This window comes from Salvia miltiorrhiza, chromosome 1 (assembly GCF_028751815.1).
Source record: "Salvia miltiorrhiza cultivar Shanhuang (shh) chromosome 1, IMPLAD_Smil_shh, whole genome shotgun sequence".
Classification (NCBI taxonomy): Eukaryota; Viridiplantae; Streptophyta; class Magnoliopsida; order Lamiales; family Lamiaceae; genus Salvia; species Salvia miltiorrhiza.
Window position 1 is genome coordinate 36,756,327 of NC_080387.1, and position 18,898 is coordinate 36,775,224.

Sequence of the window (18,898 nt, forward strand, 5' to 3'; positions counted from 1 at the left end):
TTTTCTTCATTTTATCCTTGTGTTTGGGTTTAATTTTAGCTCTCTATATTTTATAGTGAAAAAAAGGTTAAAAAGAAAATGAAACCGAGAATAAAAGCGTTGAATTCAAAATCGCAATCAAACTGAGTGAAAATAAAGAAGTACACAGAGATAAAATCTGGATTTTTCCCTCAATTTTTTGTAGCTTGACAATTGTACGCTGAGAGTACGTTGCTGACTGCTGAGAGTACGCTGCATCGCGCCCGCCCGTCTCCGCTGCCTCGCGCTCGCACGTCGCCGCCCCCTCGACGCTTTCTTCCTTCGCGCGGCCACCATCGCCCACCGGCGCTGCCCGCCTCTTCCCGTCTCCGGCAGAACTAAGGTAATTTCTCAGTTTACTTGAATTATTTAAGATGCAGAAATGAGTGAAGAATTATTTTAATTAAGAAATCGACTTATTGTTATATGTGAGAGAAATGGCTGTATTCCCTAGTGATTGAGTTGTAGCTTCCTCTTGATTCCCATTTTGTCACGTTATATATTGGTAGAGATTTATTTTTTTGCTTATTACTGCTGTATCAAACTCTGCCAAAGTTCCTTCAAACTCATAACACCCTGTTAATCTTACATCAAAGACAGAATTCTGTTTCAATTTTTTTTGTGAAATGCGGGACAAAATACCCTCTCGCGGGACGAAATACCCTCCATCTGGACCAAAAACCGCAAATTACAATTAAAAAAAATAGCTGACTGTGAGGGTACCCTCAACCGCAGCGGTACGCTGCTCCTGCAGCGGTACGGGGTAAGGGTACCGCAGCAGCAAGAGGGTCGGGTAGGGTGGGGATTCATAATTTTCCCGCGGGTAAACTGCGGGACCCAATTACAGCCCTACCAGTCAACTATCTCGAAGCGATTTTGAACGGAATCTTTAAAAACAGATCAATCCAGCTACAAAGCTATGGCTGCCAATTTCTGGACTTCATCTCACTAGTAAGTCTTCAAGCTGCGCCTTTTCCCCCACATTTTTTGTTCAATTAATTTGTCAAATTTCTTGCAAATTCTTGTTTATATTTGGTTGGGTTTGATTGTTGAATAATAGCAAGCAGCTTCTTGACCCGGAAGAGGTGGATGTGGTGCATCCACTGGATAAAGAAAGGGGCATAACTGTTGAAGATTGCAAGCTCATCAAATTCCATATTTCCAGCTGTAATGTTCTTCTTCTTAGGGTTACCGAGATGGATTTTGTGTGAAAATTCCTTTGAATGTGTGTGTGTTATGTGGCAGTTGGAAAATGATGCTTAAAGAAAAAGAATAACTTTCTTTTGCTTGAATGTATCTTCTTCTTAGGGTTATGGAAATGAGTTTTGTTGTGATGATCAAGAATAATGTGGAAAATCCTTTTGGGGTGTGTGTGTAAATGACGCTTAAAGAAAAATAACAATTTTCTTTTGCTTGAATGTATCTTCTTCTTAAGGTTATGGAGATGAGTTTTGTTGTGATGATCATGAATAGTGTGAAAAATCCTTTTGGCGTGTGTCTATAAATGATGCTTAAAGGTAAAGAACAATTTTCTTTTGCTTGAATGTATTTTACTCGGAGTAGCTGGTTTTTGAGAAATTTGTCAAAAACGTATTTTATCAAATTTTGTTATTTGTTTACTATCATATGCTGTGTTATTTTCGGCTCATAATGTTTTTTATGATGCTGTGTGTTATTACAATGTTGCTATGTTCTGCTCTAATAGCCAAATAGCCTTGGTGGATCAATCTACAATCTATCATATCGTAGTGACTGTTTGGCTTTCGTTTTTGTCCTCTCTTTATGACGACAGATATTGTGAAATTGGCACAGTATATCAAAGTGCGGCAGAGGTGAGTTTTTTTTTTCCTTAGATTTTATTTGTTTCCTTTTCACCACAGCTAATGCTGATCATTATATCATAGGCATTGAGCCCTTTTGGTACATCCCTTTTTTGCCTTCTATGGACATAGAATATATTTACTCATGTGAATGGAAAAACTAAAATTGTATAGCATAAGAAGTTTTGAACCTTCTGTCTTATGTTGATTGAGGTTTGCAGTTATTAACTGCTAGGTGAAATAGTCGGTTTTTCTATCTGGGGTGTCCGGAATTGAGAAAGCTTCATATGTAGGGCAAATGTTTATACCCTTAGCTCACTTATGCTCTCTTTCAATGGTTCAGTTATTATGGAGCTAATATGATTCTTGTTGGGGTTTAGAGTCAGATGAGACGAGATTCTTAGTTGCCTCAATGGTATCACTTTGTAAACAACTTGGTACTTTTACTCACTTTAGGCATCCCTTTAAGGCAAGCTACTATTTTGCTTAATAACTCGTGCAGCTAAAAATCAGTTGGTGGAGTGGTGTGAAGCCTTTGCGAAGTATATCTATTGAACTTCAACAAAATTGGAACTGGTCCACCCCTAGATACTGTCTCCTAGTATTGTAGGTGTTGTCTAGCAACATTCCTAATGCATTCCAGTGGCAGTAATATTCTTTTTGTAATAAAGGCTTGTAGTCACCATTTTGAAAAAATGAAGCACCCAAGTTCTTCGTAAAATTTGATTTGAAGTGCTTCTGCACGATCATATTACTGCATCTATTTTTCCGCTTCTACTCAATTTGATAGATCCGTCATGTTAATTAACTTCGCAGGGTGGTTGCTACAGCCATTACATACATGAGACGTGTCTATACCAGGTATGATATCTCTATTTTGTGATATTGGGTAGTAATCTTTTGCTTGATATTCTCACTTTCTCTATGATAGAAGAATTTCACGTGGGAGGAGCACTGACGTTTGAATTAAATATAAACATAAAACTTTATCCATTCATCCCTTGTCCCTAGAAGAAACCAAAGCGACAATTTGTGTCACAGGCTTATATAGCCGGTAGGATATTGCTAGTTTTCCTGCCTATTTGTTGCAACAAAAAGTTTTAAAATACTAGAGCAATATACTTTCCCTTATCCAACTTTCGAATGTGAGTATTCTTAAACTGATCCAGCTACAATGTGGGAGTCTGGGATCAAATGTTTAAAACAAATGTTTCGAGGTTTAATACCATCCATTGGTTTTGGTTGAATAAAAATCTCTTTATGGCCTTCAACGGTGAGCGATCAAAGCTCTTTTGGTTTCAGGAGAAGTATGACGGAATATAATCCGCGTCTGGTTGCTCCAACTTGCTTGTACTTGGCAGCCAAAGCTGAAGAAAGCACAGTGCAGGCCAGACTTCTTGCTTTTTATATCAAGAAAGTACAAAGTAAATATACTTCGATGTAGATGCCCCTATCTATCCAGCTATTTTCCTTGTTGGTATGGTAACCGGCAAGAGCAACCCTTTCTTTTGCAGGCGATGAGAAGTACCGGTGTGAGATTAAAGAGATACTAGAGATGGAAATGAAAATCTTGGAAGCCCTCAACTATTATTTAGTTGTATTCCATCCTTATCGAGCACTGACGCAGTAAGTTAACATCTTTAAATATGGAAAATCAGTAACGCTTGTTTCTTGATGATGTGTTCTTTTCTTTTTCTGTTTTTGGGAACCGATTTTTTATGAGACATGCATAAATGAGAGTATGTGTAAGCAACTTGCATTTTCTTGGTCGATGTGGATGAGTGAAAATGTGAAATCTTGATTGTTTTCTTACTAGTTACTCCATAAATTTATCTTTGAATATCTACAATTGCATTCTTTATAACAGTAGCGTTTAATATATTTCCCTATTTTCAACTATTTATAGTTATCTAATATGTCAATTATGTTTGCATCCTGGAACTGATAATCTTTCTGAAACTTTACAGATTCTTTATCCTAACAGTAACCTTGCAATTTTCAGGTTGCTTCAGGATGCTGGCATGACTGATTCGACGCAACAAACTTGGTAATTGCTGCCCTTCAATTTTTGCTGTTTTTCTGGTGAAGACATTCATTTTTCTAGCTGTTTATCCCGAGTATGCTTGATTAATCGAAGTACATTTAACTCTTTTTTACGCCCCATGGGTTGATCAATCTTAGATTTTTGACACAGATTTTCTTAGAGGCTCATCGTTTTAGGAGATGAAACCTTGTATCAACAAATGCTTTCTTTCCCGTGCATTCTGTAGCATCGGGATGTGATGGTCCGTTTTGACTGTCATTTTGCAGGGGACTTGTTAACGACACGTACAAGATGGATCTGATTCTTGTACACCCTCCTCACTTGATCGCATTAGCCTGCATATACATTGCAAGCGTCTGGAAGGATAAAGAAAACACGGCTTGGTTTGAAGAGCTTCGTGTTGACATGAACGTGGTAAGCCAGATTTAAGTTACAATCCTATCTCGTTCCGATTTCACATGAAAATTAGAAGAAAAACAAAATCTGCTGTGTCTCTGAGTCTTGTTATATTTGGCAGGTGAAAAACATTGCAATGGAGATACTTGATTTCTACGACAGCCACAAAGTGATGACAGATGACAACAGGATTAGTGCAGCAATGAACAAGCTACCATGATCAATCACTATGTTTTTGTAGTAAACAGCAGAAACGCGACAGCACAATGGCTTCCACAACGTTCAATAATTCTGGAAAATCAGAGCCTTGAAACGGCACATCACCACATCATTGTATCGAATGGCATTCTGTAGTTTGCTCATCTAAAAATGGCAACACTTTTCTAATGCCTTTTTCATGCTTGTGTTGAGATAAAAGTTGAAAAGCGGTATAGTAATCCACAAGGATCATCTGGGATCAAAGCTTGGTAAGATTAAGGTACAAGAAAGACTTAAAAATCCCAGCTTGAAACGTTCGTTGGAACTCAGAAAGACAAGAAAATGGAGCAATCACTCCATTGTATCAAGAATTAAGCTATCCAAAATGCAAAGAGTTTTCTTTTTCTACTTCTTCCCCTTCTTAGCTTGCTTCTTCGCTGCAAGATTTCGATGGAAAGGTGTAAGATTTAAGGTTCAAATTATGTGAAAAAATAAAGGTAATAATGAAAGACCTAGTTTCCTTTTGGCATCGGACTTTGCGAAGAATTCCCTCCATTCATCGGTAAGAACGAAAATGGGATCTCCTTCTTCCTCATCTTCATGTTCAAGATTCTCCATTTCATTATCAATCATCCTTGCATCCATAGATGCAACACATAGACATAGTGTGTTAGTAAAGAATCATCATCAACACGATTATGAGTATAGTTATATGATTAATTATAATAACAAAGTGCAATGTACTAAGATACTGTTTTTAAAGCTTTAATTCAAGCTACTGTAAATTTGTGAAAATCATCAAGTAATTTACCAACTTAGTTACACCGCGCTTAAGCTCCTAAATTAATATCTAATGGCAGATTCCCACACGAGCTCAAATCATCGAGCAGAAACCCTAAACGCCGCACATAATATTAATTACTACATCAATACTTTTAGGGGGGGGGGGGGGGAAAGAATCAATTGATAATGCGAAGGTGAAAAATTGAGATAAAAAACATACTGTGCATCATTGGATATCTGATCGGGATGCGTAGTGAGATGGGACGATTGGGGATCGGTCGGAATTGAAGCAAAGGGGTGAGAGGTGGAGAGAGAGCACGACGGAGTGTGATTGCTTGGTTGCAGAATAGGGCGGTGGAGTGGGCAGCGAGGCGACACGTAAAAGTAATGGCGGTGGGCGCCGCCGCAGTGGTGGTGGTGGATAGGGTGTAGTGATGGGCTTTTGCCGCCATTGTCGTTTGAGGCCATGCCGGCGGTTGAAGATGACACCTTCTTTTTTACAGCTTAAATTTATTTATGTGGTTTGAGTCGGTATCTTTGACTTCTCCCCTTTTTTAGGGGGCGAAAACAACATATTCATATATATATGCTATAATTTGTAAAGTTATTTGAAAAATAAGGAGAAAATTAGCAATTTAGCCGCTATTATATAGACACTTATATCACCTCCGAAACTCTATAATTAAAATTCGATCAATTAAATTCCTTGTATTTCAAATTGGGTGCAATTAAGCCTCCTCGTCCACAAACCTCATTTATTGTTTTTACCTCTTTTTTTTTTTTTTTTTTTCCTTTTTTCAGGGGCGGTGTCGGGATGACAGCGACGACATGCCGTGGATGTCCAGCTGAACGTGAGAGAAAGAGAGGGTGGCTAGGGCACGGCGGCAGCTCTGCCGCTGCTGCTTAGCCTAGGATAAATGAGGTCTAGGTGGAAGTGGCATGTCAGCGGTGGCGGCGGCGTTGCCAGGAATCGCAGTCCCTTTCTAACTCGTTTCTCAATCACACTGAAGTACAACACCCACACACATCCGTTGACTTTCCTCCTTCAACAGCGAAGAGCACAACTGCCTTGTTAAAAATTTATATACCCTAACTTTGAATTAATGAACTCAAATAATCAATTATTAATTCAAATAAATAAAAATAAATAATTATAAATCCTAATTGGATGAGACCCTTGTTAATTATCTTTTTATAATATTAAAATATAATAAATTAAAATTAAAAAAATATAATTAAAAATTATAATAAATTAAGAGTAATATAAGATGGTACACACAAAATAGTGGGACATAGTATCACATATGCAAAAGCACCGTGTTTGACACTTTGTGTAGCACATGATGTTGTCATGTTGTGTAGCGTGGAGGACCCTGGTCCTAAATCTTCACTCCTAAGTTAAGAATAGAATTTTTTTTTTTTTTTTGATCGGGCAAAGTCATGTTAGATGTTAGTAGTTAATTCCCCATCCACTCCAAGAACCACCTTATCTCTCCATTCACCAAAATCCACCTTATATCTCCCCAAACTCCAATTCGTTCCCAAGAGGGATCGAACCCGGGTCACTTCACTAAAGTGAGGACCCGGTGGCCAGTGGGCTAAGCCCCCTGGTTAAGTTAAGAATAGAATTGCAAATTAATTCATTACTAGTATGATGCAAGGTGAGCGCATCGAATTGAATGATGTTTTAAATGAATAAAAAAATAAAATTATTAAATATAATTTAAATATAAGAAAATATAAATTATTTCTTAAAATAAAATAATCCACGTTAATTATACAGTACATAACATAAAATCTAAAAACATAATTTTTTAAATATTATTGGTATTTCAACTATTATAAATACGTCCTAAATCTTCACTCCTAAGCTAAGAATAGAATTGCAAATTAATTCATTATTTGACACTCTTAGTTTAAAGTTCATTTATCGACTTTTCAAATCATAGTACCTAACTCTAAAAGATTTTACGTCAAACAATGATTTAAAATGCCATATTTGTCATGTTGTTGAAATCTCTTATCACGGTTGGTGCATCCATGTCTAACTCGAAAAGATTTTAAGGTTGTTGACACATAAATACATCGATTTTGAATCGATTTTGGACTTTTAACATGAATTTAGACAAGTGTCAAAAAATACATTAATTTATTAATTGTACTAATTTTAACACGAATTTTATTTACTTTCATAGATACAATTCGAGAGAAACCAAAATAATATCTCATAATTTAATATAATCCGGTAATTCGAATTCGTGTTAAAATTACTACAATTTGATTTGTCCACATCAACATTCTGACATGCTAAGTAAGCTTTAATTTGGCGAAAAATAGAATTCATATTAAAATTACTGTAATCAATAAATTGATGTATTTTTTTGACACTTCTTAAATTTTATGTTAAAAATCATAATTGATCAGAAGTAGGTCACTAACCCAATATTTTAGGTTATAATTGGTGCTTTTAGTCTTATAGACTACCCACTTCACGGGTTTTTCCTTTTAAGGATTTCCCTTCACGGGTTTGTCTTAAAAGGGTTTTAACGAGGCTCGGCCCTTAGTTTGTTCATCTGTGCTCTCAAGGGTTTTAGGTTTTTCTTTGCTCCTTTAATAAAACTTCTATTTAATAAATAGACTACCCACTTCATATTATTTTAAAATAAATTATTCAAATAAACATGACATTTATATAATTTTGTATTACATTACTTTAAAACGTTGTAAAATGCAATTGTAAGTTTGTAAAAAATATGTTAAAAGTTACAAAAAATGATTATATACTTCATCCGTTCCCTTTTTTTGGTACGTCCTTCAAATTTATACACATCCTATTTTTGGACACTACCTCATACTTAAATTTTACAATTTTACTCTTCTATCTTACATTATATACTCACAATCTACTTCAATATCCTTAATGTAGAGCTCTTTCTCCACTGTCAATATTTTAAACCATTTTTTATTAAAATGTGTGTCGAAAGCACCTATACATATTTATGGAGGACGGAGAAAGTATAATTTTGTGAGATTTTTAATATGTACATAATTATGTATGTGTATATGTATAAGTTCAAGTATATATAAATATTATGAATTTGTCATCAAATATTATAAATTTGCTATACAAATTATAAATTTTGAAAATAAAATTTCCATCCTATGAGATTCAGGACTGGTTTAATTCATTCCACAAAATAATTAATTTACTCTAAATCTTCACAATTTAATGGTGAAAATAATTTTTATTTTATACTCCCTCCGTCCCTAAAATAAGTTCATTTTTTTTCCTTTTTGGGACGTCCCCCAAATAAGTTCATCTTTCTTTCTTTTAATTTTTGGACAACTACCCCACCACTAATAATACTTTATTTATTTTTACTTTTCACTTGTTCACCACTCTCAATACTAATTATAATACTTTTTCACCTTTTCACCACTCTCAATACTAATTATAATATATTTTTTCCACTATCAATACAATTTACCACTTTTCCTTAAAACTCGTGTCGTCCCCAAAGAGGAACTTATTTTGGGGACGGAGGGAGTATTATATTATATATTTGAATGATTTCAACTACTACTAATATATATATATACTTCCCATGCCCTATTACAAATGTCTCATTTTCCAAAATGAGATGTCCCATTACAAATATCTTATTCCATTTTTTGCAATATATTCTCTCTTTATACCTAATATTTAAATAATTTTCATCAACCCACTTTATCTACCTTCTACATATTTCTTAATCTTCGTGCCCAACAGTAATGAGATATTTATAACGGGACGGAGGGAGTATAATATAAGCATACAAGCTCACATACATTAAGTGGAGTAATGGAAATGTTCACCATCTTCTATTTGCACTTTTGTAGGTGTATTTATAAAAAAATTATGTTGGATCATAATAATTTTGGTAGGTATCTCGTTCATGATCTACTATCATATTATGCATGATGATACAAGGCATCATAATTTTTTCATCAAAACTTTGTCCCAAACATGACTTGGGCGTCGAAGAATGCGAATCGAGCTTGTGGAATTCCAAATGATCGCTCAACATCTTTTTGATAGACACTTGGTGTTGAGCGATAAACTTGTATTTTCGGATATGTGGGGAAATAATTGACTTAACAAATACAGCCCATATATATGCCATATGTCAGATATTATGTCTTATCATAATGACGACCATTCTCTACGTAGTTAACCTTTGGTGCTCAACCTTTTAAGACATCATAAAAAATATGAGATCAGTGAAGTATATTAATATCATTGCACGAACATGGTGTTCTAAAGAACGCATGTCATATCCACAAGTCATATGATGCAACAACTTTCAAAATGATCATTGGTTTTTCACTTCTATCTACATATTATTCGACTCCAGGATATTTTTTCCACTCTCAATGCATGCAGTCAATACAGCCAATCATGCCCAAGAAACCACGTTGATCTCCAACATAGAGTAGTCTTGCCAAATCTTGTTCATTAGGCCTTCTGAGGTACGTGTCACCAAAGCAAGAAATAACACCATCCACAAAATGGACTAAAGCTTATCTTGTCGCATATGAACTCATTCGTAGATATTCATCGACAACATCGGATGATGCCCCATACGCCAACACCCTCATGGCTCTGGTATACTTCTGTAATGATGAAAGACCTAGTCTGTCGGTGGCATCTCGTCTCTGTTGAAAAAACTCATTATTAGCAGTAACAGCCTCCACTATCCGAAGAAATAGTGATTTCTACTTGCGAAATTGCCATCCAAAGACCTCTGGAGTATACGTTGGGTTGACACCAAAATAGTCGTTGATCAAACGTTGTGCACCAATATCGCATTCTCTGTCACAATATCTTCTCCTAGTTGTTAGAATTTAATGTCCTACAATCAGATTAGGATAGTTTAGGATCATATTCTCGATGATGTTATCAAATTGACGATTTTGTTGATAAACTCGTTCTTTTCATTCAAGTTCATTGGAATGGAAAACATCAAAATTTGAGTCTGGATCAACTGAAGAGCTTTCATTGATAGACATTTTATTATGAGAAATGAGAAAATAATAGGGTAAAAGTTATACTTGAGCAAGGAGTGAGGATTTTGTGTACTATTGATATGTGTTTCATCTGATATTTATAGAATGCTTGTGAAATGTAGGATAGATTTGAAATTGATACGAATCCAATGCATGCAATCTTTGCTTAGGAAAAAGACATATGCATGTGTTGGAAATAATGTTATGTCAGAAATAGACAAACGCATGCGTAGGAAATAATGCTATGTCAGAAATGGACAAATGCACGTGACGTGATTGTACAAAAGGTAAGTGCTTTGGATAGTTAAACGGATCCAATGGTATTTAAACTTTACATGTAGTAAACTGTAGATAAAATGCAATTCTTCATTAATTAAAAATACAAAAAATGCATAATACAATTTATCAAAACTAATATCACATAAATAGAAAGTACATAAACTAAAATAACATAAATAGAAAGTACATAAAACTAAAAGTACATAAAAAGTACATGACTGAAATACATTCACTCTCCAAACACAATTTTAATTAGTTGACGTTTCATCTCTTCGTTTTCTGGAGATAAGTGATCTTTCGCCAACAATTGAAGCAATATTTTTTCTTTCATCTTCATTGCGTTTCTTTGCAACTTTTCGCGTTCTAGTTTGATTCGAGTAACTCAGCTTCGGACATCTATACTGAGTCTCATTGCATGAATTTCTGCAGCAACAACAGATTCAGATTGTGAACCCTTATTTCTTTTTGCCTTATCTCTACCAATAAGACGAGTTGTAGTTGACTGTTCAGATGTTGAAGTTTCTGGATTGGAGGGGATAGAAAATCCCCCATCTTCTGAAGTCTTTGATCTTTTCGAACTGCCACCACTTTGTTGATCATCAACATCTTCACTTTGATGAGGAAAAACATTTGTTGTATCATGAAGATTCCACTTAGGATATTTACTCATAACTTCATTAAATACAACCAAGTATAGAAACTTGTTGCCACTTGCTTCGTAAATGAAATGAGCTTCTTTCTTAACATTGTTGTCGCTCATTCCGCTCATTCTTCGAGTGTTTGCTTCTCTGCAAAAAGCAACTCATTTGTTTCCATTTTTATTGAGCTCATTGAGATTTTCTGCTTAAGTTCTGTGATATAATTTATGTACATGTGCCCAAAGCGATTCCTCCTTTCGATTTTTTCCTCGAATACTATCTTCGCTAGCATAGATCCAAGATGACATAAGGATTACATCTTCTTTCACATACCAAGTTATATTTTTTTTACCCCTTTCTGAATTTTGTTTGGACAATATTGAACACCCAGGAACAACTTGTGGGAAAGATTTTCTGATGTGGAAATTCTTTGAGCTATAAGAATTTGACTTAGATTTGGAGAAAAATGAGTTTGATAAAATTGAGAATTTGGTTAGTCTTCGAAATTTGAAAAAAATGAGGAGTAAGATAAATGTAAAATTTGCATAATCTTAAGAGTTAGGATAATCTTGCGAATTTTGATGATTTTAGGAATTTGGATAAAATAATTGGGATGATTTTGATTCATAACTTAGAATGAAAATACATCAATGAGGAAAAAAAAAACTAGAGAAAATGTGAAATTGTGGAGGAAGAGAGAGATTTAGTTTGTATGTGAAAATATAACAAAATTAAGTTTTATTTACAGAGCAAAAATTAATAAAAATTTGGATATAATTTTAATATATTTTTTATTTAAAAAAATATTACTCCCTCCGTCTACGAAATAAAGTTTCGTTTAAGCGTGGACATGAATTTTAATAAACTTGTTAAAGTTATTGTAAGTAGAATAAATGTACAATTTGTAGGGGTAATGACAAAAAAAAAAAAGAACAAAGGCACTTTTTTAGTTAAAAAATAAAATAAAAATATAATTTATAACTAAATATAGAAGAAAATATATGATATAATAGTTCAAAAAGTAAAATGAATTTTTTTTCATGAAAAAAAAGGGTAAGTAAGATTCTTTTGTATAGATATGAGGTGGTCTTGGGTACACTCGGGTGTACTGTATACCCGAGTTCACCCATACCCAGATCCTGACCCGCATCCTGATTCAAATCGTGTAAATGACACTATTCGGTTATACAAATGATACCGCTTGTAATTGACACTATTCTGTTATATAAATAATACTGCGTATAAATGACACTATAACATTGTAAATGACATTGTGTATAATTGACCCTATTTAGAAATATAAATGACACTTTCTGTAATTGATACTATAAGATTGTAAATGACATTATAATATTTTAAATAACACTATGAGATTAAAAATGATACTATAACATTCTAAAATTGTACAGTATCATTTATATAATTAAATAGTGTCACTTACACGATTTAGGTCAGAATTTGGGTACGGGTCAACCCGAATATACGGTACATCCGACGGTGTACATGAGATTTTGTGTATAGATAAATAGAATATTAATTTATATCTAAAGAAAATCTGATAATCCAATCAAAATTTTACATATGGCAACTTAAGATTGAAAGTGGCATTGTTAAGTGCGGGGGACTTTTGCATATTGATACTCCCTCGTTCACGTAACTTTCAAGGAGTACAATTTGATTTTTGATGTGCTAATAGTCCAGGAATACTCATACACGTGACTTTTGTAAAATAGTAAAAATTACTCCCTCCGTCCCAATATTAAAGACACACTTTTCTTATTGGGTTGTCCCAATAATAAAGACACACTTCCTAAAATAGAAATAATTAGACATAACTTAAAACCCCTAATTTTAGATCTTCTCTCTCAAACTCTCTCCACTCTAATTTCAGATATTCTCTCTCCAACTCTCTCGCCGCCCCAGATCTTGAGCCTCCGACCGCTCACACACACACTGACTGGGGCAGAGGGCCGCCGGACACCCCTCTTTCTCTCCGATTTTGAGTTCGGCTCTCTTAGAGCCATCGCCGCCCTGACCACAGCGCCATCGTTGCCCTGACCACAGTGCCGCCCCACGAAGACCGGCGGTATCCACCCTCTTCTCGCCCTCTCTCTTTCTCTCTCATTTGGAAACAGGGCGAGCGCCCCTCTCCTTCTGAAACCGCCGCCCATCCCCCTCTGTTCTCCTTTTCCGGCCACCGCCTGCTTCTGCATATCCGGCCGAACAGCCGCCACCCATCCCCCTCTCTTTTCCTTTCGACGGCACAACAGCGGTGAGGCCACATCTCTCCTTCTGAAACCCTCCATCTCCGCCGACATTCTCCCACTTTCTGCCAATTTTTGTTTTAGAATGGGAATGGTTTTGTTTGGTATGAGAATTGTTTGTTCTTTGCCAATTTTTATTTTGCAGTCACAGATTTGCAATTTTGATGCTAATTTTAAATCAGTTTTTGGTGCTAAAGTTTTTGGATAATTTGTGATTTCTAGTTTTGATTTTCTGGGTTTGATTTTCGCCTTTTCGGAGGTGGTGGTGGTGATGGTCGGCGGTGGCGGTGGTGGTCTAGTTTTGATTTTCTGGGTTTGATTTTCAGAGGTGGCGGTGGTGATGGTCGGCGGTGGCGGTGGTGGTCGGAGAAGATGAGGAGAGAGAGTTGAGAGTAAAGTAAATAAAGCCCCTAATTAACTCCTTAATCAAATACACTAATGATGTGGGCCACTACACTTTATTCTCTAAATTACCTCACCTTAACCTCCGTGCCCAAATGAAGTGTATCTTCAGAATTTTTTAACTTTACATACTTTTACAGTACAACACGTACAACACACGTGCTACCGCTGGTGACCCATATGATTTTATCGTTTCTGGCGACGCATATGTGAGGGTGAGGGCCACCGGTGGCGCTAGGGGTAGCCGAAGAAGAAAACATGTGCTAGAAATGAAGGTCACCATCAAATCTGTGTCCCAGTTTTGGTAAGGCTGCAATCAGAATCTCGGTTGCGGAGAAAAGGGCGAAACTGGACACTCTGTCTCTCTCACGCTCAACCGAAACCCTACAATTTTTTTTCTATTTATCTACATAGCTCCTTCAACAATTGGCAAGCACATATCCCCGATCCCTCTCTCTCAATGGGCGTTTTGGGTGAATGCCATGATTACGGAGTGAGTGTTGAGAGAGAGGCTGAAATTGAGGATGCTGTGAGAGTATTGTTGCAGGGTTTGGGTGAGGATATCAACCGCGAAGGTCTTCGTAAGACCCCTCTTCGTGTCGCCGCCGCCCTCAGAGATGGGACTCGAGGTAGATGAATGGACTTTGAAGCTGTTTTTACTTTTTATAAATCAATTGAGAAGTGAGGTGCAAAGAGTTGGATTTCCATTACTGTTTGATCCAATCACATCTCTTAAACTTTGCTTTGTTAATGGGATTCGAATGTTTGTTGTTTGTAACACTTTGTCCAGGGTATCATCAGAACGTGAAGGATATTGTTAGCGGCGCTTTGTTTCCTGAAGCTGGGGTAGAGAGCAGCGTGGGCTCTGCTGGCGGAGCTGGCGGCCTAGTCATTGTCCGGGATCTCGATCTCTTCTCGCATTGTGAGTCTTGCTTGCTTCCCTTCCAGCTCAAGTGTCACGTCGGCTACGTCCCATCCGGCCACCGTGTTGTGGGCCTTAGCAAGCTCTCTCGAGTTGCTGAAGTCTTCGCCAAGCGCCTCCAACATCCACAGCGCCTCGGCTGATGAAATCTGCACGGCTCTGCAGCACACCATCACCCCGACAGGCGTCGCTGTCGTCCTCCACTCCTCTCACATCCATTTCCCCAACCGCCAAGGATGCGTCAGGTTATCGGTCATGTCGGGATCGGGAGCTTTTGCCGACGACAAGGCTGGTATCTGGACGGATTTCCTCGGCCTCCTCAGGCTTCAGAGGCCTTACCGCAGACGACGCCCGTTCCAGAAGCCCACTTGACAAATTCTGGTGCCCGTCTCGGGCCATCTGTAAGATGGCCGCGCCGGATCCGTCTCTGCTCGCAGCGGTTTCCTCAATCCTATACTCTCTGGGCGAGGACCCGTCCAGGGAGGATCTCGTGGGGACCCCGGCTCGATTCGTCAACTGGTTGATGAACTTCAAGAACTCGAACATGGACATGAAGCTCAACGGGTTGGTTCGAGGCGGCAAGCGGGAGTCGGCTCTCACGTTGCCTCAGGATTTCAGCCACGTCTGCTCTGAGCTCAACATGCCATTCTGGTCGCAGTGCGAGCACCATCTGCTCCCGTTCCACGGCGTCGTGCACGTAGGTTATTATGGCTCAAGCCGCGTGATGAGCACCGTGGGGAAGTCGCTGCTGCAATCGGTGGTGCAGTTCTATGGGTTCAAGCTGCAGGTGCAGGAGAGGCTAACCAGGCAGATAGCGGAGGTGGCTTCGTCGATCTTGGGCGAAGATGTTATAGTCGTGGTCGAAGCTAGCCATACTTGTATGATCTCTCGAGGGATTGAGAAGCTAGGGAGCAGCACTGCCACCATTGCTGTGCTTGGTCGATTCTCCACTGATCCTACGGCAAGGGCCAAATTTTTGCAGATAATTCCAACATCAGCTTCATCATGGTGTTCTTGATTCTTGATTTACGTTAGGAAAGAGTGTTTAGTCTAGCTGTATTCTTGAGAGCCCTTATTCAGCTCTCTCTCCAACCAACCTGCATCTCTGTAGCAACAAGTTGCATTCGAAAATGTTTTTTAATATCGACTCCCATTATTCTTTTTGTTGACATATATTTACTTTTTGAGGGTTAACCTTGATTTATATCTCATTGAAAGGGTTAATTAGAAAATTCCTAATAATGAAGATAAAAATACTCAAATCTCATAGTTTATCAATAATGAAAAGTAAACACCACCTTCATAATTATTGAATCCAACCAGAAAGTTCAGAGGCACTTGGTTTATATTACAGGTTCCCAGGCTAGGATGTTGCCTGAAACGGAAACGAGCTACCCACAAAATACCTAATCTTCCAACCACAAATGTCGAATTTTATGCCAATCCACTTTGAGTGGCAGAGTCGGCGCTGCTCGTGGCTGAACACGGTGGCGGCCAGGAATCGCCCAGATGATGATGATTGCTGCAGCAATCCAGAAGAGCAAACTTGCTACGGTGCGTACCTGCAGACCACATTCGCCATTAACGTCCAAATGAGCAGCAGAGCGAACTCGAAGTGTTCACAGAGAAGAATCATGTCAATATTCTTGTACTGAAACAATGTCGTAAGTTTGGGGGAGAGAAAAACCAAACCTTGTCCGTGAACAGGTCTCTGGCGGGAAGGTTTCGGTCAGCTCGCTCGAGGCAGTAAAACAACAGATCGAATATTGCTGATGTGGTGGCTGGATCATCGTTCTCTGCAAGAACAAGTGAAGGCGAATGAGTCTTACTACGAGTGAGGCACATGACAGCATCTCGTACCTGGGATGTCGAAGATCTGTCCCGTTGGAGGGACACCGAGCAGTTCTCCAAGATAAACACGTACCCTAACGCGATCAGAGATGGGCAGTAAATCTCCATGCGTTACCACGATAGCAGGCTTGTCGTCTGAGATGATAAAAAATCAGTGAAAGCACAAAGGAAATAGAACATACAACGATGGATTGGTTACCTTTAAACAACAACAATGGATTCTTGATATCTGCACCGATCATTTGAGAGTACGCTTTCTTCATCTCATCAGCGCTGTTCATCGACTCCAACACAGATAGCCCGTTCACGACGAAGATGACAAAGTCAATAGGCCTTACCTGACCGGAAAAGAAGCCCCTCCGAGCTCTGCACTTTAACTGAGCTTTTAAAGTCTTGCTGTCGGATTCTCTGCTAAAAAATAAAATCAAACATAACAAAATAAAATGATATCTCCACATGCATGAAGTCAAGAATTATTAAAACAGCAATATCAAGAATTTAAGACCACCTTATGATCAGCTCCCCATGGTGGACACCGTGTGTCATCCAGCGCTCGATCATTTTTAGGTTCTTGGAGGAGTCAGCAGACAAACCAGGAGTGTCGTACAAACAGAAAGAACCCGAATTTCTTGGAATCGAGTACTCATGGAGGAAATAGGTCCCGTCTTCAGGAGAAGAGCTACCTGTTTAAGATCAGACGAATCCAAAATTTAATGGCTGAAAAAATACAAAATGAAAATAAGTAGCATGGCTGATGAAATCTGGAGGTTGAAAATAGGTAGAATAGAGAAGGCGAGATGATATGAATGTCTACATGACACTTGGGCTCTTGGAGGTTGGAACACATCATCCTCAAAAACCCGAGAGATTTTGTTAACGAGGCTGCTCTTCCCGGAACTCTTGGGGCCGATTACTAAGAATGAGGTAGTATTTGGCACGTCACACTCTCTCAAGTCCATGCATGAAGCTTTATCAGCCCATGAACCAGGAGTATAGCTGAAACGAGAACACCATCACATAAGTCAATCAAAGCTAAAGTTACAAAGCTATGTCATTCTAAACACACGGATCAAAGCCACAATCAAAGCTATTACGCCTTATTTGAAGATCGATAGTACCAAGCTACATACATATCTTGTATGCCTTCCAATGAACAAAGCAATCACATTTCAAAATGTCCAAAACAACTAGAGAGTTCTCTTTATCCCGCAGTCAAAGTAACCACACTTGAGCTAAATGCAGAGCATTTTTTTCAGAAAATTTTCATTGCAAAACAAAAGCTCGACCAAATATGCAAGCTTTTCCGATGACCGTGAAGATCACATACCAAAACGAGATGAGCAAATTACCACATGAACACTAATTATACCTCAAAATCTTGGATTCAAATTAAAGTAACAAAAGTCATGGATGCATCAAACACTAATTATACCTCAAAATTGTACTTTTGGCCTCTTCGAACCGCTCAATCTTAGACTGCAAATCCTCATAACTCCTCAAAACTTCTGTGTAAACCTTCAATTTCTGCCTCTCAGCGGCCTCACGAATTGAATTTCTAAGACGATCGGCATCCGAAGAATCACCGGAATCAGAAACCCTCACGCAGTTGATCACTGAACCGTTCTCTAATTTATGACACAAACACTCCTCATCTCCACTGGCCACAGTAATTACACCACGAAATCACAACTATTGGAATCAGATTGATCAAGGAAACTAGGATTTTTCTTTCCAAAATTTGATTAAACATTAAATTAAAGCACCTTGAAGCACTGGACTTAACGGAGCCATGTGGGAAACCTTGGCTGGATAACGATACATCCTCTGCAAAAAACAGAAATATTTACCTATATCACCAAATATACAGGAGATACAAACATAAATTCAAAAATGCATATACATATGACATACTACTACATAGAAAGTTTGTGCGTGTGTGTGTTGTGCATTTGCATAGTGAGAGAAGTCAAAATCATGTACCAGTTGAAGGGGGAGAAGAGCCGAAACTATCGCCACCCATGATCGCTCTCGCTCACTCCAAATTCTAGAGAGAGAAAGGAAGCTCAGCGAGAGAGAGAGTGAAAAGAGTAGAATCCGAACTCAACTGGGATATCACCTCTAAGTGACATGACGTGGTAGTTTACTGTTTTTTCCTTTAAAAAAATACAAATAATTTGTATTCTAGGATGTCTATCTTATGGATATATACGTCCGTTATTTTATAAATTTTGAATCTA

General features: G+C 37.8%; 3 protein-coding genes and 1 pseudogene across 4 annotated transcripts; 2 read left to right on the forward strand and 2 right to left on the reverse strand.

Annotated features, from left to right (window-relative positions):
- The first annotated feature begins 42 nt into the window (after positions 1-42).
- Positions 43-4,676, forward strand: LOC131023212 (cyclin-C1-2-like). Its single transcript, XM_057952756.1, has 10 exons — positions 43-361; positions 918-969; positions 1,079-1,185; positions 1,811-1,850; positions 2,655-2,699; positions 3,141-3,262; positions 3,353-3,464; positions 3,841-3,885; positions 4,149-4,296; positions 4,400-4,676. The coding sequence occupies exons 2-10, from the start codon at positions 938-940 to the stop codon at positions 4,496-4,498; spliced, it is 750 nt and encodes a 249-aa protein (XP_057808739.1). The 5' UTR covers positions 43-361; positions 918-937; the 3' UTR covers positions 4,499-4,676.
- Positions 4,677-4,730: 54 nt separating this feature from the next.
- Positions 4,731-5,929, reverse strand: LOC131023219 (uncharacterized). Its single transcript, XM_057952763.1, has 3 exons — positions 5,480-5,929; positions 4,989-5,110; positions 4,731-4,913 (listed from the first exon to the last, which is right to left on the reverse strand). The coding sequence occupies exons 1-3, from the start codon at positions 5,725-5,727 to the stop codon at positions 4,882-4,884; spliced, it is 402 nt and encodes a 133-aa protein (XP_057808746.1). The 5' UTR covers positions 5,728-5,929; the 3' UTR covers positions 4,731-4,881.
- A 7,983-nt stretch (positions 5,930-13,912) lies between these two features.
- Positions 13,913-15,981, forward strand: LOC131023225 (GTP cyclohydrolase 1-like; annotated as a pseudogene).
- Positions 14,567-18,844, reverse strand: LOC131023231 (uncharacterized). 2 transcript variants are annotated; one of them, XR_009101449.1, is made up of 10 exons: positions 18,642-18,798; positions 18,425-18,485; positions 18,094-18,318; positions 17,476-17,657; positions 17,170-17,344; positions 16,861-17,069; positions 16,671-16,796; positions 16,503-16,606; positions 16,109-16,372; positions 14,567-15,915 (listed from the first exon to the last, which is right to left on the reverse strand). XR_009101449.1 is itself a non-coding variant. In XM_057952775.1 (9 exons), the coding sequence occupies exons 1-9, from the start codon at positions 18,679-18,681 to the stop codon at positions 16,217-16,219; spliced, it is 1,278 nt and encodes a 425-aa protein (XP_057808758.1). In that variant the 5' UTR covers positions 18,682-18,844; the 3' UTR covers positions 16,092-16,216. The 2 variants fall into 2 exon arrangements, 1 of the variants encoding a protein (XP_057808758.1); XM_057952775.1 differs by lacking the exon at positions 14,567-15,915 and having other exon boundaries at positions 16,092-16,372; positions 18,642-18,844.
- Positions 18,845-18,898: the final 54 nt, after the last annotated feature.